Here is a 26,385-nt window from a genome sequence, read left to right as displayed (position 1 = left end):
CAAATTGGATTCAGCCTTTCTTCTTCATGCTGGCCACGCTTGAAGGCTGATGAGGCAGAGACTGACAGAGAAGCTTCCCTGAGGAAACCTACTTCATTGGGAGGTTCTCATCCTGAACATGAATATGTTGGTCCACTTGTGGCTTCTCTGCGGCCTGAGCTCTGTTGTGACCCCTCAGGATGTCACACAACAAGCCCAAATGTTTTTAGAAGAGTTTAACAGGAGGGCAGAAAATATCAGCTATGAGAACTCTCTTGCCTCATGGAACTACAACACCAACATCACTGAGGAGAATGCCAATAAAATGGTAAGTGCTCCATCCTGTGGGCTTTACTGTTGTCTTAGGAATCTGACACTTTCTGGTTTGTTTTGGTTCCACCAAGCTTGGCTGAAATTGGAGTGTTGCTTCTCTGGTAGCTGTGTTTTAGTCTGGGGAGGGTAGAGGAGCTTGCTTTAATGTAGCAATGCTCACTGGATGTGCCTGGGCCACTACCAGCCTCTACAGCCTTGGGTTAGTACCTGGATTACCTGCACTGCACAGGGATGTCCAGAAGCTGGACTGTCCCTAGCCATCACTTCAGGTCACCCCAGTGAGTGGAGGGAAAAGGCAAAGGGGTACTGCATGTTCATCCCCAAAATCTGTGTTGGATGGAGAGAGACACTTTCTTCTGCTGAGTCCAACACCATCAGTGCCTCCTGGTGTAGTGTTTCTCTGCAGTGTTTCCAAGAGCAAAGCAATTCCCTTTCTCTTGGAGAGGGCACATCCCAGAGGGGATGATCTTCCCTGAGGGTCTGGGGTGCTGCCCTGTGGTGCAAGGAAACAGGATTTGAATCTTGTACCCATGTGAGCTCAAATCTCCCACTTTCCCTAAGACCAAACAAACACTGGGCTTTTTACTGACACAGGCAGTTGTTTTACTTCTCAGTGAATATGCAAATATTTTCTGGATGCAGGCATTCTGTTAAATGTTTGCTGATGGATTTATATAGCAGCCTACACCAGTTACCCAGTAGTGGACCTTTCCCCCTGCCCCTATCACTCTTCTCATAGTCAGGGCTGTTGGTAGACTGCCTGGAGGTATTAGACTGGGAAAAATGAAATGAGATCACAGACTAAAAAATGCCAGCAGTGGAGTTTCTAGTGGTCTAGTACATTGGTTTGAAAGTCCATTTCTATCTGCAGGAAGGACCACAACATTTTTACTTCCAACTGTCTTCCAATATAATCCTTGCTTCTCAAAACCAGCCTCTGTCTGCCCCAGTCCCGGGGGTCTCTAGGCAAGAACTTGTCAAGAGCAGGCAGCCATGTTCTGGCTGGTTACTGATATTGCCATGCCTCAGCTCAGCATTTCAAAATGAACAAAACCACCTTGTTTTGAGGCTGCATGTGTTTTAAAGTTAACTCAAGCCTTAGAGAAAACAATTCAGAGGATAAAAATGTTGCTGAACATCCTACATCTATTTTTGCACAATGGCTGGTCTTTCACTTTGTGGTCATATAACTTAATTAAAACATGTTTTAATTATCATATTTCTTAATTAAAGCAAGGAGACTGATTGCTGGAAGAAATCCTAATGACTAATCATTGTCAATCTGGAATTTTTTCCGAGGCACCAGATACTTAAACTGTAATGTTTCCAAACACATAAAATGAAAGCCCTATATAGTATTTTCAACATTAATGAGATGATAATAAAATACATAAGGAGATACCAGCAATAAAAACCAATTAGTCTAGTGTTCAGAGAGAACATTTTCTCTCGCTTGATCTCTTCAGCAGCACTGATAATAAACCCACTGATTCCCCTCCTCCCGTTCTGCTCGAGGAGAGTTAATGAATACTGTCCCTTCTGGCTCCTTCACATCCATTTTCCTTGTAAATTGTGTCACAAGCCCTACAACTATTCCTCTGACTTATCAACCAATTTCTCTAATTGTGGAAATATCAGACAGCAAGATAACTTCTTTCCCACGGCTTTTGTAGCCAACGAGCCCCCCCTTCTGCCCTGCCACTCCTGAGGCACCTCTCTGTCCCTGCTCAGGACAAGGAGTTCAGGAACACATCTGGACAGCGATGCTCTTCCTCTGGGTTTTTATCAAGCTCTTGCCCACTGAGCTTTGCAAGCTGCTGAGGAGTGTCAGGACTGTTTGCTCCTGTGAAGGGCAGAGTTTGGAAAGTCTCCCAGTGATGGCTGCCCTCCTGCAGCCAGGATGGAGGAGGTGTGGGGATGGGATTACCACGGGTTTACATCTGCCACCACCTGTCTCTGCTGGAGCCTGGAGCAGGTGCAGTGGATGCTGTGCCCCTGTCACACGGGGCTGGACAACCCGGGCAAAGCCCTGCAGAAAATGTTGGCCTTGCTGTGTGTCTGCACAGGGATTATGAGTGCCTGAAGGAGCTCTTCAGGTACAATCTGACATTTGAGTTCCCTGACGCCTCAGCAGGGAGGGATGGGTGTTACAGGTGCCCTCTTCCACAAGCTGGGAAGCTCTGGCATAAGCACAATTAAATAAACTGTCCCAAGGACACAGGTTAATTAGTACTGTTATTCTTGCCATTTGGAATGGGTTCTGATGTGCTAAACTGTGTACAAACACATTAGAAAAAGCTGAATAAGACAGTCCCAACTCCAAATTGTGTTCTAATGCTGCTTCTTTGTGCGCTGAAATTTGGGAGTTTCGATACCATGGTCTGTAACTGCAGAAGTGTTAAAAGCAATCTTGTGCAAAATGTTGAGATTTTGCATGCCCAATTTGCGGACCTGTTTAGAGCCTCCTTTGTCCAAGTATAATCTTTTATTTACCAGCATTTCAGAAGAAAGTGATATTTGCCTTACAAACAGACACAGTATCAATATCTTGGCTGCTGAGTGTTCCTGCTACTGCAGCAGAAGTGGGAATTGACATCTGGGCCACAGATCTCTTTGTGCCCTGGCTTGTTTCTTCACAGGTGGGTGAAGAAAAGCACTAAGGGAAGAAAATTTGATTTAGAGTAGCAGGAGATACAGCAAAGAGATGCTGGATCAATTATAACAAGCAAGGTGTGAGTAGACAGTCATGCTTTTTGCTGTTCCCAAAGAAAAATGGTTATCTGGGTGTGTGAATAAAACAAAGCCAAAAAGCTCTCCAGCCATTTAGCTATGAGGCGCAAGTGCTCAGCCTGCATTCCACAAGTGTTCTTCACAAATGAAGTTCTTCCCAGAAGTGATATTTTTGTCTGGAGAGGCATCAGGCCACTCCACTCCTTTGAAGAGGGTAATTCAGGGTTGTGTGAACCCCTTGCAGAACGAGGCGGGTGCCAAGTGGTCCGCGTTTTACGAGGAGGCCTCCAGGAATGCCAGCAGCTTCCCGGTAGACAGTATCACGGATGACCTCACCAAGCTCCAGATCCAGATTCTCCAGGAAAGAGGATCATCTGTGCTGTCACCAGAAAAATATAACAGAGTAAGTTGTTGAATGTAGTTCATCATTTTTGGTGTGTGAATTCAGCTGCCTCCCACAACACCCTCAAGCCAGGGCATGGTGCTGTCGCCACCCTGCTTGTTTTGGGATGATGCTGTGTATGGTATGGAAGTGTACCTGTTCTAGGTGTTCATAGCAATACAGGACTGGAGGGGTAGTCTGGCCTGGGAAGCTGGTTACCATTTCAGTCAGCAGTTTTGCCATGGAATAAATTTCAAACACGTGTACATACACACGCCTCAGAGTAGTCCTTGTGCTTATATCTGGGTTAGTCATAAAACCAAGAAAGGACATGTGGTAAGTGCTTGGTGTAGTCCAGACCGAGGGCAATAAGCAGAAAGAGATGGGTGAAAGGCCATTCAATGAGTCAAAAAGGTGGAGATGGAGGAAGTCTTTCTTTCTCTGAACATGGTACATTATCACACTGTAAAAAAGAAGGAATGTTTCATTGCACTGGGCACCCTGGGATGCCTGAGAATGGAGAGGGTTCCACTGAAAGCTGCTGAAGGCCAGAAAGATTTGGCAAGAATCATAATGAGATTTGACATTTGCGCTGGCAAGTTCACCTAAGAGGCAGGTAGATGGATAGTAGATGGAGTGAGCAGCTATGCAGACTCAAAAGGGATTTATAACCAAACACTTGAGAGTTAAATTACTTTCCTTTTGCTGAAGATCAAATTGAAACATAGCATTGAGTCATGAAAGCCTACAGTCCAGATCCTACAGTCCTGATTACAGAAGAATCCTGAGATTTTCCTGCTAAGGTCAGCAGTGATGACCACCATACAAGGGAGGCAGCAGATTGGCTGGATCTCTTGTCTTATCCAAATATAAGATGCATTTCTGAAAAACAGATTGTGATGGTGGGAAGGCTGGCAGTTCATACAAACCTGTATTTATTTTGAATCACAACAGTGCACTGATGGTAGTGTTGTCTCTGCTGAGGAGGTATGTTCTTCAGTAGCCTCCCTGTTTAGAGACTTAGAATTTCCTAGATAATGGCCTTTGGGGCTGAAGTTGTTGATTCATGTTTGAAAAGTGACTTATTTTATACAGTCTGATGGGATTCCATAGGAATATTTAAGTATTCTTCACTGACACAAAAATTTGCCTGGGCACCCATTTATTTTATTGCTGACAGAGATAAAATTAGAGCTACTCACTAACTACCCCTCCCACTGACAGCTCTTCATAGCTCTGATTTAAAGCTCTAAGTGAGAAATTGCATAGTCCTAAAGGGAAGGCTGAAAGTGGTACATGTTTTCCTTGATGCATAAAGATGTGAAAACATTAAAAAATATTAAAACCAGAGCTGCGTAGCATAGGTTCTGAGATAGAGCTGAATGATTTCAGATGCATTTTGGCCTTCAGCTGGCCCAAGACATGAGCCACAGCTTCTCTGTGATAGAGTCTAAGCAGATCCATGCAATCAGTGGGATGTGATGTTAAAACCCACAAGCAACAGTCAGCCTGGCAGCACCTGCCAAAGGGGCCCTTTCTGCTGCCACTCAAAGCTGCAACCTTCCTGCAAAGTTTATGTGGGTTCATAAAACTTTAAAAAAACTTTATTTTTTTATTTCTGCTGTGTATTGATAGCTCTCTTGTGACAGTCAGTGCTCATTGAATCCTGTCTGACTGGATATTAAGAACCTGTAGGTTATGTCATATATTTGGGAGATTATCTGTCTTTTCCAGCTAGGTCTGGTTCAGTAATGCATTTCGGCAAATTCTTTCATTAATCTCTACTGAGCTCAAACATATGCTTAAATATTAAGCTGGTGGGTGAAGTGTTGATTCTAGCTCTTAAGGAATTATCATAATTGGCTGTTATTTTGCACAGAGTGGGTTTCTAACAAGCTATCTTGCATCTAACTTGCAGCTGGGCACTGTATTAAATACAATGAGTACCATCTACAGCACTGGGACCGTCTGTAAAATCAACAATCCGACTGAGTGTTTGGTGCTGGAGCCAGGTATGACACCAACCACTGCCCCTACTGTGTCCTTCACCCTGAGGGTGCAAAAAGAGAAAGCCCCAGGGTGGCTGTGGCTCCTGACTGCAAAAGGACAGGCTGTAACTTCAACAGATATCTCCTGCTATCTAAAGCTTAGTAATAATTTAATTGCACCTTGCAGTTCAGGGACCTCCATTGGACCTTCTGCCCACGAGACATGCTGTCTCCTGCTTGTAGCAAACAAAGTTTGGGGAGGGCTGCTCTGCTTGTGTGGCAGCCTGCCTGTCACCTGGGGTTTGCCTATATCACAGAAAATCTATTTTTTTGTTCCCTGCTATCAGTCTTGTTGGACTCAATGTTTTATTGAGGCCAGTCCTGAGAATTCTACCAGCTTAAGGGAAGATAACGTGGAGAGAGCATTTAAGAGATTCATGATGTGCTCCATGCTTCTTAAAGACAAGGGGAAGACATTAAATTAGGAAAGGATGCAAGGAAATAATGGGATAGTTCAGTATATCAAATACAAAGTGTTTTCTTCTCCGTTCATGAATTTCTTTCACTTTGGTTCATTTGCCTGCTGTGAAAGAAAAATTCTGCTTTTTCAAAGCTTAGTACTTATTTTTTTGTTCTGACAGGTCTGGATGCTATTATGGCTGAGAGCACTGATTATCATGAGAGACTGTGGGCCTGGGAAGGCTGGAGAGCTGATGTTGGCAGAATGATGCGACCATTATATGAAGAGTATGTTGAACTTGAAAATGAGGTTGCAAGGCTTAATAGTAAGTCACTTTTCTTTTTCCTTTTTGTTTCCTTTTTCTTTTTTTTTCCTTCTGGCTTCCAGAAACCAGTAAACATACTGCAGGGTTATACAACTTTCCCAGGAATTCAAAACACATACATAAATTGCACATGATTTACTCTTGGTGTGCATGTCTCAATGTAAGAGGCGATGCAGACAGCTGCCATTGACCAGTTTAGAGGTTTCTTCCCAGCCTGGAACAAGAGGCACCTTTTCGTTGGGATCTTTCCTTGTTGGCCCTTTTCCCAAAGGCCATAATGCATCAGTGTCCCTCATTACATACCACCCAGAACTGCACCATTTGTGATTTATGGACAAGCACACTCCATTTAAACAGCTTCTGAGTGTTGCTGAATTTTGGTGACGTCTCCTCTCTCCTATGGGCCTTGACCTTCTTGCAGCAGCCACAATCACTGGTACATTTATAAAGTGTTATTCCCTAACTGGAATGATCAGATGTGGTAGGCCTGGGACAGCAGGTGCAGCTGGCTGTTCAAAAAGGATTTTGTGCTAAGGGAAGTGTGCTTCCAGTCTGAGATCTCCACACAAATCATATTGAACTGTCTTTTCAAGGAACAATAGCAGCTACCTTCTAATTTTCTTTTGGGGTCTTCTAAGATAGCTTCTGAAGTAGCTACATCATCTATCTCTTGGCCAAACTCCAGCTGTATCACCTGCTTTCCCATGCTCCTTGTCTTGCAAAAACTGTCAAGTTGCAGCTAGATAAGAAAATATGGTCCAAATAGTAAGGCATGGAAAAAAGCTAAACATTAAGGAATGGTCATTATGGCCTTCCTCCGTACCACCAAGGAAGAAAGGTGCCATTTTTACTTCAGGCTTGATGGAGCCAAGTGGACTGGAAGACTTAGTGGAACTGGGAGCTGAATGTCACTTCTGGTGTCCACATCTGTCCTGGTGCTTTAGTTTCTGCAAGAGCAGGCCCATATTCAATGTCCACCAGTTTATACCTTCTGTGAGAACCCCTTAGCATCCAGCCTGAGCAGAGGCTGCTGTCCCTCATAGCCGCAGGAGCTCCAGTCAGGATTCATGATTTCCTTTGACCTCCATCTACAGACAGAATGACCTTAACTAGCACATAGCTGTCTCTGCAATTTCTGAATTTCTTGGAAATCTCATGAGAAAAATGTTCATGACACAGATCCTCAGAGAAGCTTTTTCCTCTCTGCTAAACCTGAGCTATCTTGCACTTTCCTGCTTTGCTTTGGGGAAAGGCTGCAGGTCTGCATGGGATCAGCAGGGAGCTGCACTTTTCCTGCAGACCAAAGCAGTGCCACATCTGGTGTCCTCATGTGATGCATCCATGCTTTACAGATTATGCTGACTATGGAGACTACTGGAGAGCAAATTATGAAGCAAAGTCTCCAGAAGATTACAAATACAGCCGTGACCAGCTGATCGAAGATGTGGAGAAGACATTTGAGCAGGTAGAGGCAGGAAAAGTTCTCACCTGGGTTGCAGGATTATGTTTTGAAATGGTGGGCTCATATGCCAATGTTATGGAGGAAGATGAAACCTTTAAACTAGCTGATCTCAGTCTGCATGGATTCAACAGAAACAGATGTGAGGAGACATACATGACATTTCTACCTGTGCAGCCATTCAAGGACCAGCTTGGTCCCCAACGGCTGGGAAAAGGGAGCTCTGCAGGTCCATGTCTCTCCTCCCAGCAGGGTCCATGGGGTAGATGGCATCCTTGGTACTCCAGCTTGAAAGTTAGCAATGCTCCCTCCCTCATATCTGAACAGGACTTCTGTGGCTGGAATCTGGACTCAGTGCCTGAGCCCTGAGGCAGGGGGCAAAGTTCAGCTGCAGGTTTGGGGTGCACTTACCTGCAGCTGAACTTTGCCAGAGACAGCTTTGAGGCTCTCTGTCTAGGAGCGATGAGTGGAATAGAGCAAAGTGAAAAAAAAAAAAATAGTTTCTTTCTCTTCCTCTGCCTCCAGATAAAACCTCTGTATGAGCAGCTGCATGCCTACGTGAGACACAAGCTGGAGCAAGTGTATGGCTCCGAGCACATCAGCTCCACAGGATGCCTCCCTGCTCACTTACTGGGTATGTCAACCTGTGTCCCTGTCGTGCAAACCTCACTTTATACATAGGACAGTCACCTTCAAGGCACATGGGAGGAGAGTAATCTGACTGTTTAATCAGGATATTAACAAAAAGGTTACAGATAAAGGGAAGGGTAGAGGAGAAATGGATAAATTCCTAGCAGAGATGACACAAGTGCTTAGCAGCAGTGGCAGGAAGGGAAGGCAGGTGTTCTCATCCTCGCCAAATGTCACGCAGCACAAAACTCTAGCACTGGGCTGGGACATTTCCCTCCCCTCTGTGGCACTTGTCTTCCTTAGAAATGAGAGTTTCAGAGAGACTTGTTTTTCCTTTTGAATTTTACTCTAAGATCCCACATTTCCTGACTTGGCTTTCAAAGTGTGCAGCATTAAGCTGCTGTAACTGTTGTGTACCTGAACATGGCACAACAATCATGTGGACTAACAAAAAGCATGTTCAGTTGTCATACACCTCTAGGAATCTAATCAGTCCTGAAACTATATTATACAAGAATAGCTGATACTGGGTAATAAAAGGATCCTTGATCTGAGTTTGACCTATGCATGACCTTTCAGAACTGCTCCCATCCACATCTGGATTGGGCCTTGTTAGATGTATAGGAGTCCCTATTCTTGACACTGCACAATTTATAGGCCTGTCTGGCACCTTTGAGCAATACATAATAAAGTATTTGTTTCTCTCTTTTTGTGAAGGTGATATGTGGGGTAGATTCTGGACGAATCTGTATGCCTTGACTGTTCCCTATCCAGCCAAACCAAACATTGATGTAACTTCTGCAATGGTTGAAAAGGTAAGACATGCCTTCATGCAATATGCATTATGTAACAAATCTAGATGGTATAAAAATCATGCACCACATATCAGCTGCTCTCTAGAAATCCATGTCTGCCCTCAGGCAGATGTACTGCCAACAAAGTGTTGCTTTTTGCATCCTTTTTTTTGCTTTTCACCTTAAAGTGTTTATGCATTTTTCAATGTACCTGTCCCCTTAGCTGTTCTTTTTTTTCCTCCACCCTCTTTGACTCCCTTAATCTTGTTTCCAAGTATATTTTCCTCAGAGACACTTATCCATTAAGAGATGTATTTTGTACTTTTAAATATTTCATGACTCCTGGAGTGGGCTGGTATCAAATATGACCTTTGCTAGTTGCCATAATCAAATAGTTTGTATATCACAGTTTGTTTTATTTTTGTCAGTCTTGTTTATTTGGATACAGCTAGAGAAACTGCAATGCTGCCTGTTATCTTTTGATAACTGCATAGTACCATAAGGTCTGTGTTTGAGATCTGCAGAGTTAACAGCTGTGACAGCACCTTCACCAGACCAAGAGCATGGACGAAAATAATTCCCTGTAGTCTTGCCAAAGCCTCACTCCTTTTATAAACTAGAGTGATAGATAGAATTTGATTTCTGAAATGCAGTTATTCACCTGAAATCTACTCTCCTGTCATAGGCAGCACTATGTCATAAATTTGTGTCTGTTGACTTTCCACTTCAAGAAGGGGAATATTATTTACAGAGCCGTTGAGCAATGGGTGGGCTCATCCTTGTTAGTGGGTGTGCCCAATTTGGGATTTTTGTCCAGATGAGCTGTTTGCCAGCCAGGTCTCTGTGAGAGCTCAGTCCAGTAAATGCAGAGTTCCTTCTGGGTAGAATAATAAAACTGCTGAATGGCAGAATTATCCTGGACATTGCCATGCAGTTACAATCTGATAAGCAACTCCTGTAGATACATTTGCCAGTTTTACGGTTCTGCTGAAATCTCTCATGCTCATCTGCTGGGAATGCAGCTCCACTTCCTCAAATGAGTTGTCCCCAAGCTGGCTGAAGTGGCTGAAGGGTTGGATTGCAGATCTGACATACTACTGACAGGAATGCATTTTTTATCTTAGCTTATCTTTTATTGAGAGCTTCTCTGGTCTGGGTCAGGTGCTATCTGCTGAACCTCTGAGTGCAGAAACCTATTTTGTTTGCAGCAAAACCACTTCAAGTTCCCAGCAGAATTTACAGAACTGCCAAAGGCAGACACTACTGACTTGCTCTCAATAGGCCAGGTGGAGGTGTGAAGCTCCTGGGAACTAAATATGAAGTCAGCTGCCCTGCATTAAACAGGGCACTGGGAACAGGCTCCATGCAGAAGGAGTGGTTAATGGTGGCATTGTCTCTTTCAGAATTGGGATGCAATTAAAATATTCAAAGCTGCTGAGGCCTTCTTCTTTTCCATTGGCCTTGATAACATGACTGAGGGCTTCTGGGAAAACTCCATGCTCATAGAGCCGACCGACAACAGGAAGGTTGTCTGCCATCCTACAGCATGGGACCTGGGCAAAAACGATTACAGGTACTGGAATTGCTATGACCCCTTTTTATACCACCTCCTAGAAAAAACATATTTTCACTAAAGGAGCACCATGCTGGTTTAAGTTAGAATTTCTCCTTTATTTATTTTTTTTTTTCTGGCTGATAAGAGGGGAAAGGAAGACAAGAGAGCAGGGATCCTTTGGGATTGTAAACTTTTCTGTGTAACTTTTCCTGTGAAGATCTACTCAAATTTTTTAGTAGATCTACTCAAGATCTACTCTCAAATTTTAGCATAGAAGTAACTAATATTTTTATGAATTAGAGAAATGATGACTATGTTCTAGGGCTTAGCAAATAAGCAGAAATGTGGGTGGATACTGGTGAGATTTGTGGAGAGCTGCACATTTTTCAGCAATGGCAGCGGCTCCCTGGGTAGGAAGGGAAAATCTCCTGTGAGCCCACTGTCCATCTTTAGTGGGGTTATCCAGTTTCATCAAAATCCATCAGTCTCTTCCATATTTACAAAGGGAGTGGGACAGCAAGCTCCCACACAATGAATACTTCTTGCAGAAATTCTGACCCCTCTTGCAGTCCCCAGAGTCACCCAGGGAAAAAAGATGGTGCCCAGCAGAGCCTTAGTGATACACATCAGCGTCACACCTCAGCAGCCTGGGGAAGGTGAAAAGAACCCCTCTTTGGAAGGCATTCCTTTAGCAAATAGTACCTACATGAGGATGAAGTAGCAGGAGTCACCAACACAGAGAGTTTTATACATTACTGTCTTCCTGAGGTTGGTGGTGGTTACTCAGTCCCATACATACAGTGAGTTTATTGCCAGGTTTTAGGAGACAGCTGTTCTCACAAAACAGCAGTTTTCTCTTACTCCCTGGACAATTTCAAGGTGACTGAAGGTGTTTTGCTGAGTTCCCCATGAAGTCTTGCTGTAGCAGGAGGATGTGAACTGCATACTAGGATGTAGCTGCCCAGGTTTTGCAAGGGGCAAGAGGCATTTGCAAGCCTGGAGGGGCTTTGCCCCATGGCTGTGGCAGACAATGCTCAGGCAGCCTCTCTCTTGGCCACTGTCTCTCTAACCACAGACACTTTGTTCTGGTGTGCAGGATCAAGATGTGCACCAAAGTGACCATGGATGACTTTCTGACTGCACACCATGAGATGGGCCACATTGAGTACGACATGGCATACGCAGGGCAGCCCTACCTGCTGAGGAGTGGTGCCAACGAGGGCTTCCACGAAGCTGTAGGTGAAATTATGTCACTTTCTGCAGCCACTCCTCAGCACTTGAAATCTCTTGATCTCCTAGAGCCAACTTTCCAAGATGATGAAGGTAAATAAATGTATAAATATTATATATTTATGTGAAAGCACTTGCTGGCCTTATTTTGTAGCAGAAGATTGCGTCTGAAAACTCAATATTCAACTGACAGGCTTCTGAAAATCTAACTCTTCTAATTTACCAGAAATACTATTTTTTCTGCAAATCACATTGTGCAGCAAGGATCCCTGCTTTACAATGCTGCTACATAATTTAAAAAGAAATAGCTAGCACTTCATTACCTTCAGTACTGAACAACTCATCCTTAAATCTTCATAGTTCATTTAGATGAGTCTCCAAAACTCTTTTCAATCTCTGTTGCATGAATCCATACATATCTCTATCAAGATATGTATTTAGCAGTTCAAATGAAACTGAAACCTCAAGATTTACATCTCCCACTTAAGTGAATATTGAGTGACAACACAGGTAGGCCCTCATTATAATGCAGTTCGTCTGGCTTCTGAGTACTGCCTGAGACAGATGAAGATGCACATTTTATACATTTTGAGATGTCTTCAGATCAAAATTCCCAGAGACTGGAAAGGTTCACAGTGATGGCTAATTAAATGTAAATGTCAAAGGACTAGGTTATTTAAGAGTTTGGGGGAAAGAAAGAGAGATAAAACTGTGTACAATTCCTAAATGATCTTATCTCATGTTTTTTTCTAGTAATATTCTTCCTTCCACTTTTTCTTTAGTGAAAATCTGTAATTCAAACAAGATGTAAGCATTAGCTGTAATGGGAAGTAACTTTAGCCATCTAATCAGATACTAATTGCTACCATAACCATTACCTTAACTGCTTCTCTCTCCAGAAACTGAAATCAACTTTCTGCTCAAACAAGCACTAACGATTGTTGGAACAATGCCTTTCACTTACATGCTGGAGAAGTGGAGGTGGATGGTGTTTAGGGGTGAGATTACAAAGCAGGAATGGACCAAACAGTGGTGGGAGATGAAGTAAGTTTGAGAAACAAAGGGGATTTTTTTCATATGAACCTGCAAACTCAACCCTAGTTACTCAATGTACTGAGGTGCTTGTGCTCCTGTAGGGCAGGATCTGTGTCTCTGAGTGTTTCTGTAAATACCAGTAGAGTGCCAGATAGAAATACCCAATAGTGGTGCAGACAATGCCTCATAAGCCGTGTGTCCCCATTAACTCTGTGTATATCCTCTAGCACTTTACCCTGCCTCTCAAAAAACTTCCTCCTTGTTTCCTGTGTCAGCTTCCTGATAAAGACAGCCCATGGCCTTTGCATGGCCTTTCAGATCAACATTTCTGTCCCCCTGACACATTCCCCAAGACATCTTTGTAGCTAAAGTACAGCCCTTCTCTAAGTCTCATTGGTCATGTGTTCTGGTTTGCTCCCCACATCCTTGAGGACAAGTGGAAAGTGAAGTTCATTGTACTTGCCAGCCAGAGAAGCATGCAGATCTCAATCCACCAAGTATCTGAGCTCACTTGTCTGCTTTGTGTTTCCTCCCCACTGTATAGTGGTTTTGGAGGCAAATTGTCTGAAAGATTTCAGACTGAATCTTTCCTTTCTTGCGTACTAAGATACCACTTTTCTCAATAATGAAAATACAGTTCCCTCAGCAAGTAACCACCAGAGGTGCCTTTTCAGATTATGCCCATCAATCAGTCTATTTTTAGCACCTTGGAGCACAAGATTAAAAATCAGTATGATTCAGACAGGAGTTTGTAATTTCCCAGGTTGGTTTTAATATGAGGGCAGAAAAATGCAAAGAAACCAAACAAGCCTCACACTGAAAATAGAGCCTGAACTCTAACACGAACACGAACAGTAAGCCTCCATCAGCAAACAGAATCTATAATATAACTTGATATATGCAAGCCTCTTGACCCACTGTAAAAATCAATCAGCTTCAATGTATTCAAAAGTAGCAGAGATGTCAGAGAAACAGAGAATGACAAACTGTTCAGCAAAGCTTATCACGTCTGTTGCAGAGTGCACAGCTCTCTGCTTGAAATACAGGTTTATGAAAAATATTTCTATGGAAGCTCATTATCATTTTCAGAACTTAAGGCATGGGTTTGTTTCTGTAGTACTTCTCAGAAGAGGAAAATAAAAAGAAAGCTTGTCTCTGGCCCAGTGGTACAGGAGACCATCTACCTTTTGGGTTGCCCAGTCTCTGCATGCCCTTGCCCAGAATGAAAATGCAGGTCTCTAAACTGGGGATGTCCCAGGGCATGAGGGCTGTGTGTGTGAAGCTCATGTCTTGTAGATTATTTCTTACCACTACTTTCTCTCTGCACACCCTGCTATCATACAGATCCCTTCCTTGCACAATGAGTTTACAAGCAGCTTCCTCTCTGTGCTTGCCAGCTGTGGAGCAGAACTCGCTTGGGCTTACTGGGAGCTGTATGGAATTCTTCTGTTTGCAAGTGAGAGGGGTGGCCATACGTACCAGACAAAACAGAAGAAAAGCTGAGTCGGATTACCTTTCCTTATTGTCTATAAACAGAAACCCTGTGTTTTTCCTTCATCTCCAGGAGAGACATAGTTGGTGTTGTGGAACCAGTCCCTCATGATGAAACCTACTGTGACCCTGCTGCGCTGTTTCATGTGGCCAATGATTACTCCTTCATAAGGTAGTGCAGTGTTTAATTCATGACTTAAATTTTGTCTACAGAACGAGCCCGAACTACCTAAAACATCTGCTGGAGAGTCTCAGGACCCAATCTTATTTTGTTTAAAGCCCAGACCGAAGGTTGCTGATTTCAATGGGAGTGTTTCTCTGCACATCAGGGGTTGTTCCATAATAATCTCTGAGCAGTGAGGAGGCTGATGAGCTTCTTGCTGAGGAGAAAAGTTTCATGCTGCCATCAAACCAGCAGGAGCACTTCTGTATGAGGTGTTTGCCTTCTGGGTAATCACTGTGCCCCATGCCCCTTGGGCCATGCACATGCAGCCCTGGATGTCCTCTGTGTCTCAGCCGCCTCATTTAGAGGGCTCAGAGCAGAGAGCTGGATCTTAAAAACTTTACTCTCTCGTGATTTATGTCGCAACAAACAGATTTGGGGCACTTCTTGTCCATTTGATCTTGGCATTTTGCTAAATTTGACTTAGCTTAGGCTATAAATATCAGCTGGCCTCTCTCCCTGTAGTGCAGTCTCCCAGGAGTGACAGCTGACACAGCAGAGCCTTCCAAAGGCCAAGGGCTTGCAGGTTTCCTTGACAGACAACTAATAAAACCTGTGCCTCCCTTTTCCTTGCCTTTCCTTTAGGTATTACACCCGCACCATCTATCAGTTCCAGTTCCAGGAGGCACTTTGCAAGGCAGCTAACCATACCGGGCCTCTTCACAAGTGTGACATTACCAACTCCACTGCAGCTGGTCAGAAACTCAGGTAACGATGTAAATTTCTCGCACGTAATAAATCAGAGTACAACAAAGCCTAAGTCATCCTTGAAAATTTCTGGAGTCAATGAAGTTGCATCAAGAATAAACCTAGCTTATTTAGTATATACCAACCAATTCATTTTGACAGGTTGACTAAATTTATGTACACTAAGGTTCTAAGCATCAAAGGTTTAATTACTTGTTTGTGGGAATAAAACATTTTTTTTAATAGGAATAATGGGAGAAAGGAATGAATTCAGAAGCAAAAAAGAACACTTTTATACTGATCACAGATTGTTTTTCTCATCTAGACAGAACATGGCAATAACATATTACTTCTCATTTCACATATACAGAAAATTGCTGGAATTAGGGAGATCCAAGTCCTGGACTGAAGCGCTGGAAAGTGTAACAGGAGAAAAATACATGAATGCAGCTCCCTTGCTCAACTACTTTCAACCTTTATATGAGTGGCTGAAAAAAAACAATTCTGGCAGATTCATTGGCTGGAAAACAGACTGGGCTCCATGTACGTATGGCATGTGGGTAATTTAAAGACACTTGTTAGTCTTCACAACCCTTGATTAGCAAAGCCCCTCTCCCTGGTAGCTGTTGGAGGCTATTCCCCCTAGAAAAGCAGGGTTATGGGAAATAAACACTGAGCTGTAAGTTTTAGTCACAGAAGACAGACTGGCTGCCTCATGGCCAGAGCTGGAGAAGTCAGCACAGGTGCTTGTCAGAACCCCACCCAGTTCCCAGAAACGGAGGTGTCTTTTTTTCATAATGGCAGCACTCAGAGTATGGGATGACTGTACAGAAGGAAGAAAGACCAGAAGCTTGGTCTTGTGTGGCACTTGCCTGAAAACAGTGTGCCTGTATTGCAGGGCTGGGAGCTACGGGTCCTGGGAGCCAGGCATAGGGGCAAACCAGTACAGAGAAACTACTGCTATGCTTTTTGCTAACATGTGTTAGTCAAAGAGGGGAGATCAAGGGGATGAAAAGGAGGAGACTGTGGAAAAATGCATTTTTCATCTTATTGTGACACTGAGCGATGAACCAGCCAGGTTATATATGTGTAATCACTGCCAGTACTGGAGAGCACCATAACTCTTACAGCCCTGTCCCAGTCTCTGAAAGTGGGATTCACCAAACCAGGCACCAGCATCTGCATCTAAGCTGCTCATTCCCAGTGGTGAGAAAGAGGAATTTTCCTTCTATCTTCTACAAAACCAGACTTGGGAACTCAGATGAGTGTGTTTGCAGTAGAGACGACTGAAAGGAAACAAAATCAGTCCCACCAAGCTCTCCAAGGGGAGCAGGGGAACCTGTAAGGAAACTTTAGCCACCTCAGCACTTCCCAGGAACAGACTTTTTGTTGCTGCAGCTCTAACATGGCCCTTGTTTCTTTTTAACCCAGATTCTAGCGATGCCATCAAAGTACGCATCAGCCTGAAGTCAGCTCTGGGGGACCAGGCGGTGAGTGTGTTTGTCCTGTGGCACCCTTCTTACTGCTTGGGCAACAGAGGTGTTGTGATAATGGTGCTCAGAAAATGGGTCAGGGTATAGCTGATCTTTGTGTCTGAAGGGTGGCATCAGCTCAGGTGAAGGGTTATCACATATAAGATGTCTTGTCTGAGTTTGTGGTCAAGACTCCCTCTAGAATTATTGGAGGAACTCCTCCAGGGAGTTACCCACCCATTTTAGGAAAAGCATCTCACCTAGATGAATTGAGTTATTCTGTAGAGATACCAATCATGATTTTTTGCCTCCTACAGAACAGGCCTGGAGGGCTAACATAGGGGAACCTGTGTACATGAAAATGGCTGTATTTTTCCCAGATTTGCTGATGTGTCCACATAAAGCTTCTACCTAATTTCCTCTAATTGCCATTATCATGGCTATGGTGGCTGCCTTCAGAAGTTATTAGAGCAGCTACTTCACATTTAAAAGCAGGCTGGTGGATCCCACTCTCTATTCTTAAGTACTCTTGATTTCAAACTAAAATCTATTAGCATTTCTCTGTAGATTTTTGTTTGCCTGTTTACTGTAATATTTCCAGGCCCTGGAAATATTTGCAGCTGATATATTCAGCTGCCTCCCTGCCCTCCAACCCTGATGCAGAGACAGCTTTGTTATTGAGATTGCAGGGGACAGTGCAGTGCAGCTGCTTCTGTTTCAGATGAGGAGAAGGGCTTACATTCTCAAGAGTTTATCTCTTTCCCCAATTATACCAGCTGGTCCAATAAAATGTATTACAGCAATGAAAAAAATCTCATCAAAGCCGAAGATGGCTTTTATGATTTTAAACAGAGCATTGCCTTAGCCCATCTGCTTAACCCAGGCTGAAAATTCATTCCTTTTTCTAACTCTTCCTCTTTATGCTAATCTCATGGAGGCAGTGTAGAAGGTTTAAGTGCAGACACTTCATTCCTGTTAATAGCCATTTTCACCTTGCAGGACATAAGTAATTTTCCAAGAACGAGTATGTCATCAGGCAGGTCATTTAGACCTGCGTGTTGGAGCCTATTGCACTAGCAAGGACACAAACCACGGGCTCATTTTTCATATGAATTGATGCTCTTGCTTCTATCACTCTCTCACATGCAAGCTCTACTGGAGTTTTATTGCTTCCTAGACTGCCTAGTCAAGTTAGATACAATTCAAAACTGATATCAGCAGCATGAAAAGGTTCCATATTACAACACATTTATTAGTCATTATGGTTAATGTTTAGCTTAATATCATTTTTATGCCTGCCTTTAGCCATCATAGTCTTTTGTTGTGCAATTGAGCAGCTGTAAAACAATCTCATACAGATTACTTAATTTGAATTATTGTATGGATGGTAGGTTCCTAAGATCTGAAGAGCAAGACATACATTTTCCTCTCAAAACCAGTTCACATCACCAACTCTCAAGAAACCTTTTCTATTAGGTTGCTTTCTGCCTCCCCGCAAACTTCCCTTTTGCTGAGCCCCCAGGGACATGGCTGAATGCTGGTATGGCAGCAGCAGGTAATGGTACATGCATGAGCTGGCATAGAGAAAGGCAGGGAGAATCTCGGGCAGGAATCTCAGCCCATCTACACAGAGCAATGTGTTTTGGGTGCTTTTCATGGCTCACAGTGCACAGAAGCTGTGGGCCCCGTGCAGCTGTTTGTTTAAGGTGTATTTTGAGTTGCTTTGCACTGACCTAACAAGCACAAAGCACTCTGAGTATGCCAGCAAACGTTTTTGCATTTGTGTTCATTAGCTCTGGAGAGAGCAGGCAGGGAAAGATTCCTGCTCTTGGGCAGAGGTACAGCTGTGCTGGGGGTGCAGGGCAGCTGCGGCTCTTGGCCGCGACTCAACCCTGGCTGGTACAGCAGGGAAGTTTCAATAGCCCCAAGTTCCGGCAAATTAAACATCCAGACTCTCGGATGGGCTCAACGCCAGCTGTACCAGAGCGTCCACTGCCACAATTACCCTGCTAATTGTTTTCAGCCTGATGAGATTAGAGCTGCAGCCGCAGCATCCCTGGATCACCAGTGCAGCTGATGAGGCTGAAACATCCACAGCTTTGCTTCAGCTGGGGCTTTATGAAAGTGCCCGCACAAGGGAAAGTGCTACAAGATCCCCACTGAATCCCTTGGGGTCTGTCATATTTAAAATAAACAGGTCCAGGAGTGCCAGCCTCTGACTGCCACTTGAAAACCAGACCCCTCTTCAAACACTCATTCAAAATTCTCCACCATGTCAATGCCCCATGTGTGATCACGTTGTAAAGGGCTGCCACACAAGACAGTGCTAGGGAACTGAGAGCTGTCAGCCTGCAGGCATTTAGATGTATTTTACAATGAAAAATCCTTTTTGAATCAGAGGCCACACTTACACTGTCTTTCAAGTGGCATGTGGGATCTTGGAGGCAGCACACTGTAACAGAGCAGAGGGGCTTGGCAGAGTTCATTTCTCTCTGGAAGCAAAGCCGCTTCTGTAACACGCAGTGTGAGGTGGGCTCCTCAGATGCCTGGGGAAGCTGTGTGGGTAGTCATGACTCAAACACAGATCAGAAGCCAGCCAGGTACTTCCCATCCACACAGCCAGTAATAGTATTTATAAAGGCAATTGAGAGGCACAGTGGCAATTAAAATACATTAGACTGAAAAAGAAAAAATATAAACTAGAGAAATGAATAAATGATTAAAAAGTTGACATGCTAAGTACAGAAAGCATCAGTAGAGGAATCAAGCTCAATTAGATTCTGGTAAAAAAATTATAGTAAAACCAGCGCTGTAAGCCTTAAGATGTTGGGCATGAATAGAAAATAGAGAAACCCCGACAATAGCTTCTTAGCTGTGATAGTGAACAGTGCCAGCTGCCGGAGGCAGCAGCAGTAACAAGAAGAGGTGCTTTGGTGCAGGGCTGTGCAAGCAGGAGAAAGCCAGGGGCATTTAACTCACAAAGGCAACTCAGCCTCAGCCCTTCCTGGTGGGAACAGCCAGGGCTGGCACAGCCCCTGCCCTCCAAATGCCACGGGGACTGCTCTGATTGCCATGGCTTTGGATACTTGCGCCTTTCCTGGGATCTGGTCCCGAATGGACTGAAACCAGCAGTGGGTCCTTTCTGCTCTTTCCTCCTGTGTATTAATAGAATCAGGACAGTTTAGGTTGTGAGGGACCTTTAAAGACCAGCTAGCCCAACCCACTGCAATGAGCAGGGACATCTTCAGTTAGATCAAGTTGCTGTAAGCCTCACCCTCACCCAGCCTGACCCTGAAAGTTTTCAGAAACTGAGTATCCACCACCTCTCTGGGCAACCTGTTCCAATGCCACACAACCTTCACAGTAAAGAATTTCCTCCCGGTAACTAATCTAAATCAACTCTTTTAGTCTAAACCCATTACTCCTTGTCCTAGTGCAACAGACCCAGCTAAACAGTTTATCCCTGTCTATCCCTGTCTTCCTCATAGATATTTATACATCTCTCTCATTTTATATCAGTGTCAAAGAGGTGGATACGGTTGAAAAATGTAGCTGGGTTTTATAACACCTGTTACAACAGAGCTGCCTTCTACCACACATTCCTGAATAACACTCAAGAAAGTCAGGAGCTGTGTAAGTCTATCACTGACAGCATTTACAGGCCTTCCTGCCCAGGTACCATAAACACAATCAAATCTATGCCTTAGGGGAATAAAAAGATATTGCCAGGGAGTTCAGCTGGGAATTTTCCCTTCATGCACACATTCTATTGCACAACAGACAGGCTGCTTTATCACCTCCTGTGGTGGTTTTTGCCCCCTGTAAAGCTCTTGGTTCCTGCACCAGAGAAGCTATTTTTGTCTTCCACTGCAAATAACTTTGGACTCATAAGGCAAGCCAGGAGAAGCCTGCACACAGGCAGTACATTTTTTTTTTATATCACCTATCTATTCTCCAGAGAAAAACAACAAATATGTGTTCGCTGCAGAAGTACAGATGCAAAGAGTTTTTTACCAAAACAGATCCCAAACAAAAATCCCAGCTCATCGAGGAAATAAATTAGCCACCTTCACACAACTCTACCACAAAGGTTCTCATCCTTAATAGAACATGCCTGCAAATAAAATTATGTGATTAAAACAAGATATAAATTATGAAATCTTTAAAATTCAAAGAGAATGCACAATATTTTGTAGGAATAGCCTTGCTGATGCCTTTTCTCCCTCTAAGGCAGGGAGATGTGCTGGGACAGCAGCATATTCAGCAGTCTCATATACAGGTACCAGAGATTGCAGAGGGACAGCATGATGTCTGGCAGCAGGGATGCCTCCTTGGTTATTCTCCTGCACAGTGCCCAGATTAATGGAGCTAAAGAGTTTGGGTCGGTTTCTGATGTGCTATCATGGCACAAATAAATAATACTGAAGTGCATGCCAAGCATTACAATTGCTATTTCTTTTTAGAAGGATTTCTCAGCGTCTCTGATTTGTTGCCATCTCTGATGAATTTCTCTTGTGCTGTTTCTGCAGTATGAATGGGATGAAAGTGAGCTCTTCTTGTTCAAGTCATCCGTTGCCTATGCCGTGAGAAAATACTTTGCAGAGGTGAAGAAACAGGAAGTTGACTTCCAGTGAGTGGCTTGCTTAATTGTGCCAGCTCTGCCTGCATTGCTTCTGATTGGCTAACGGCATGAACTGGTGGAATTAATTGTGCCTTCTGTCAAATATAAGGTGACAGAAACAATGTCAAACATCAGCTGTTTGCAAAAGGCAAGATGCCAGCTTGGCTACATGGTGTCTTTCCACTCAAGAGCCTGAAGTTTAGGATTAATGTGCTAAAGTTAGGTAAGAAGGCTTTGTCTCCCACAGCTTATCAGTGATGGAGATGAACCTTGACAATTTGTGCCCAATGCCTATATAGGAACATCAGGGAAGGTGGACTGATTAGAAATAAACATTTCTAGCAATGTATGTGTATGATACTGAACATCCAAGAAGTTTGGGGCCAAGGAAAGACAAACATGTTGACTATAAACCACTAGAATTTGGTACAGACTTACTAATCTTATCTAAGCTCGGTTACAAACAAAATCTTTCACCTGAAAATGATTTTGGTAACCCTTTTGATTAAGTATCTTCAATAACGTTCAGGAGCTGTCTACTTAAGCTATTAGATATTACTTTATAGAACATCAGTCATGTAATATCTAGAATCTACTCTAGAAAAATAAGGAAGAAAGCTTTTTTATTTTTTCACTTGGTACTTCATACATCACCTCATCCAGGGGGCCAGCCCCAAACACTCTCTGTTCTTCAAGTGATTATGTGCTGTAGAAAATTATACCAAGGATTGTCTTAGGTATGAGGTAGACTCTCTCCAGCTCAAGATACAGATTCACACATAGAAAAAGAAATTCTGGCAGGAAAATTGATTTCACTTCCCAGCTGATTTCACTTGAAAGCATTCCCTAGCATAAACTAAGCCCCTGGCAATGCCAATCAAATACAACTGTTCACTTGCCCAAATTTAAAGCTGTTGTCATCTTAACAATGAAAATAACCATTCTCTTCTGTTTCTCCTTCAGAATTACTGACATTCATGTTGGGGAACAGACACAAAGGATCTCCTTCTACATTACTGTCAGCATGCCAGGTAACATCAGTGATATTGTGCCCAAAGCTGACGTGGAAAATGCCATCAGGTGAGATTTTGCTCTCTGGGGGAAAAAAAGCCCCAACCAAACAACCAGATGAAAGGGTGGAAGGGAAAACACTGCTTAAGTCAGCTGAGGCAGAAGCAGTGACAAGGGAGTCAATATTGCAGTTAAAATGGAAATAGTGGGATGTGAGAAACTAGGATGAAAACTATTATGACAGAAAGGAAACAGTCCATCTATCAGATGGTGTCTTGGACAGCAGCCAATGTAAAATGCTTCAGGGAGCTTGTAAAATTGCCAAAACACATCTCACTGCATCATACCTCGTCAGCAGATATAATTGCTCAAACTTTAAAAGGAACTATTTTTTATTCTGAAATCCAGAATACAGTAACAATGTGTGCAGGTACACGTGTGTTCTTCTTCTCATTAATGAAAAGGCAGTGCAAGAATTATTGTTAACAAGGACTCCAGAATAATGGTGCACTAGAAAGACAGCCAGATGTATTTGATTATATAGAAGAGGTCAGAGCAGGAGCTAGTTTCCACTTACAGGTCAATGAGCAGCTCTTTTATAGCACGGTGTGACACCACTGTAAGTCATTGCTATAAAAATGATAAGTAAAACTGCAACTCTGCAGAAGATCATGGGTAAGGTGCAGTGGGAAGTGAAGAGGGCACAAATCTAAAAGTGGCATCAACATGAGATGGGGTTGAAAAAGCAGTGAGATAAGTAGGTGAACTAAGGGAAAAGAATATGGCTGTGAAAGTCACTCTCGGGTTAGCACTCAATAGCAGATGTGGAAATTTAGGGAAAAACCAGGCCCAGATGATACACCAGGGAAAGGGTTTTCAGGGCACTGAAAAACACAAGAATAAAAATCGTGTAAGATTGTAGGGGGGAGATAGGTAAGATGTCAAAGGTAGGGTTTTATGTGTCATATCTAAGAAACTTCTGGATAGAGAATGAAGGGCAAAATACAAGGAGAGAAGAAGATCAGAAGGTTCATTTGATAAATGTTAAGACTGAGTTTAAGAGTCCATACAGTGTCTGAACATGTCAGTTAAACTGCTACAGGTGAAGGGTTAAAGTTCCTGTGGTTGTCACTCATATGCCAGAAGGAATATGGGTTTAGCAGTATCTCCTCTGCAGTCCTTTCAACTGAGCAGTTCAGGGAAAGCTTGGCACACTGGAGATATATAAAACAACTGAAAACTGTTCCTTTCCTTCCAATAAGTGTGTGAAACTCTTTGAATTTGCATTCGATGGCAGGATGTCTCGGGGACGAATCAATGAGGCTTTCAGACTGGATGATAACACGCTGGAGTTTGTGGGAATACTTCCAACCCTGGCTGCACCTTATGAACCCCCAGTCACCATCTGGTTAATTGTATTTGGGGTGGTCATGAGTCTGGTTGTCATTGGAGTTATTGTCTTGATCATCACTGGTCAAAGAGATCGCAAAAAGTGAGTAATATTTTTTGATACTATGACCATGACCACTGGAAGATGTCCCGATAATTAAATCATCAGGATTTTTTACAAATTAGGCTGCCCAGTTTACCTGAAGCAAGTTAAGGAATGAAAACTTATTATCCCTCTCCCCTCAACAGTGACAGCTAAAGGTTCAGCTCCCTGTCTCTCAGTACATGGCAGCTTTGGCAGCTTAATGCAATTTCCCCACTGCCATCAGTTTAACCAGTGCTGTGGCCACAGGGAGCTGCAGGGTGTCCAGGCTTCTGCCAACCCTGCTGCAAGGAGGATGGGATGTCCTGCTGGGAACATGGTGCCTTTTCCAACAGCAGAGTTGTTCACATTTATCAGCACCTACAGTTTTCTGTAATCTGATTGTAGGCTGTACAGTAGTGAAGTCTTCCTTAAATATTATTGCATTAACAACAATAAAGTTTGGTTGGTTTTCTATGACTCTCCACTAACAGGGTTTCTAAGAACATAGGAGGTTTGCTACAGTTCTTCTTAAATCTAACTTGATTTCTTTTATATAAAAGAAATATATATATACTATGTTGAGAGATATATATATATATATATAATGTTGAACACAGTATTATTTACAGTGTGGGATTCTGGGGATCCAGGAGGACTTGAACAGAAGACTTTCTAATATAAAATGAATTTTCATTACAGGAGAGCAAGAGAAAGCAGAGGTGAAGTAGGATCAAACAGTGGAGAGGTGAACCCTTATGGTGAAGAGGGGAGAAGCAACCTGGGCTTTGAGCCAGCTGAAGAGACACAAACAGCATTTTAAAAGGTGTGGGTACACTAAGGGCTTCTGGTTTTTTTTTCATTTCACTTTTAATAATATTGCCTAGCAAAGGAGAAAACCACTATGGACAGCATCAAACAATGTCCTCTGGTTGACCATTAATCTATGGTTCATGGCCAATAGCAACTAAATCTGCTATTTATGTGGCAACTAGAAAAAACGCATGGCTTTTCTATGAATTATGTGCATAATATTACACACCATTTGTGCTGCTTTTCATCCAACTTCTGTTTCCTGTGTCATGAGATACAAAAGCTTGGAAGTATACAGTTGTATACAGACCAAGACACAAATAAGAATAATTCATATCCTCCTGAAGAACATCTCGATCTTTCCAGATGGAGACCTCAAAAGTGTTCTAAGGACAGTGACAAAAAAACCACCTGACTATCAGAAGAACCTTAGTGATGAAGAACTCAATTTGATATGAAATAACTGCAATTTTTGCACCTTCAAGAAATCTGTATCAATGTAAAATTGATACTGGATGAAGACTAACAAGCACTGGAAGTTTATTAGGGAGTTATAACATAAGTTATTTTTCTAACAGTTTGCTTGATAAGTATTGTAGAGACAAAATAGCCCATGCTCCCTCAAAAAAAAAAAAAATCTCTTTTATGTTGACATTAAAAATGGAAACTTCCTTAATACTAAATGATCAAAGTTGTTTTGGTTATTTTAACCTATTCCTTGGGCATTGCCTCCACTATTACAAATACTGCATTTCAAATGCCACATAAAACAAGTACACTTGTGCTATTACATACAAGGGGCAGTAGGCTGAGGCTTGGGAAGTTCTGGTTGCACCTGAAAAACAAAATCTGTTCACATGGAGGATAGTGCAGCACTGGACCAGGTTGCCTGTTCTGTACTCTGTGAGATCTCCACCTTTAGAAGTGTTCAGAGATCAGGTAGACAAAGGTAAGGCTGATGGACCAATGGGTATAATCCACTCTGAGTGAGAAGTTTGGCTGGATGACCTCCAGAGGACATTTTCAGCCAGATTTTCTGTGATTCTGCGACTTGTAGGTCCCCCACTGTAGCTGCAACCATGCCAGCGTGTTTTTTTCTGTACACACCCAGTCACTGAAACTCACAAGGTGTCTGATACTCAGTCCTGGATTGCAACAAAGAGCCAGTAGCAAACATGATCCTGCATGAAAAATGCTCAGAAAATTAATGGACTTTTAAAATCATGGACCTCCAAAATGATCACAATCTGTAGAAAGCAACCAAAAATATATTTGAAAAGTATATCTGGGCTCTACAGGTTCACAAAACACTGACATAATGCTCCACATTCATTTCCAATTTAAGAGACAAGACCGTTAAATGAAGCAGTTCAAAATGGTAAGCAGATGATACTAATTAACTGCAAACTAGACACTAATGCAAAGGAATGAAAATACTTTTTTTTAAGTTGCTTATCTATACCACATATTCCATTGCCATAACATCCCCAAACCTTAGTACTTGAGCTGAACTTTTAGGATAAATAAATCAACTATTTGTGGTCTTCCTACTTACTGTGCAGTAACACAAAAAAGGAATGGCAAAGCTGGAAACAATCAAATAAAGTAATTGGTCATGACAGCCATCTTCAGATGTGTTGTTAAGATTAACTTTTTCATTATGACAAAGCTTTAATTTCAATACAATTAATTTTAA

General features: G+C 42.8%; 1 protein-coding gene across 2 annotated transcripts; it reads left to right on the top strand.

Moving 5' to 3' along the window:
* Nucleotides 1-26,385, top strand: ACE2 (angiotensin converting enzyme 2). 2 transcript variants are annotated; one of them, XM_048286796.1, is made up of 19 exons: nt 1-307; nt 3,287-3,445; nt 5,343-5,436; nt 6,054-6,197; nt 7,550-7,662; nt 8,182-8,290; nt 9,004-9,101; nt 10,484-10,653; nt 11,732-11,958; nt 12,765-12,909; nt 14,465-14,563; nt 15,200-15,322; nt 15,672-15,844; nt 16,733-16,791; nt 21,303-21,403; nt 22,358-22,474; nt 23,703-23,897; nt 24,579-24,702; nt 25,056-26,385. In XM_048286796.1, exons 1-18 carry the CDS (start codon nt 119-121, stop codon nt 24,697-24,699), a joined length of 2,436 nt encoding a protein of 811 aa, XP_048142753.1. In that variant the 5' UTR covers nt 1-118; the 3' UTR covers nt 24,700-24,702; nt 25,056-26,385. The 2 variants fall into 2 exon arrangements, with proteins under 2 accessions (XP_048142753.1, XP_048142746.1); XM_048286789.1 differs by having other exon boundaries at nt 24,579-26,385.

This window comes from Corvus hawaiiensis, chromosome 2 (assembly GCF_020740725.1).
Source record: "Corvus hawaiiensis isolate bCorHaw1 chromosome 2, bCorHaw1.pri.cur, whole genome shotgun sequence".
In the NCBI taxonomy this organism is placed as follows: Eukaryota; Metazoa; Chordata; class Aves; order Passeriformes; family Corvidae; genus Corvus; species Corvus hawaiiensis.
Note: the sequence above shows the minus strand (reverse complement) of the source record. Positions and strands in the feature narration are given on the sequence as shown.

Excerpts from the sequence above, each read along its gene's own strand:
- ACE2 (XM_048286796.1), top strand. The coding sequence starts at position 119 with ATGAATATGTTGGTCCACTTGTGGCTTCTCTGCGGCCTGAGCTCTGTT. Across the intron at positions 7,663-8,181 it reads TGGAGAAGACATTTGAGCAG|ATAAAACCTCTGTATGAGCA; the intron begins GTAGAGGCAGGA and ends CTCTGCCTCCAG. Across the intron at positions 9,102-10,483 it reads CTTCTGCAATGGTTGAAAAG|AATTGGGATGCAATTAAAAT; the intron begins GTAAGACATGCC and ends TGTCTCTTTCAG.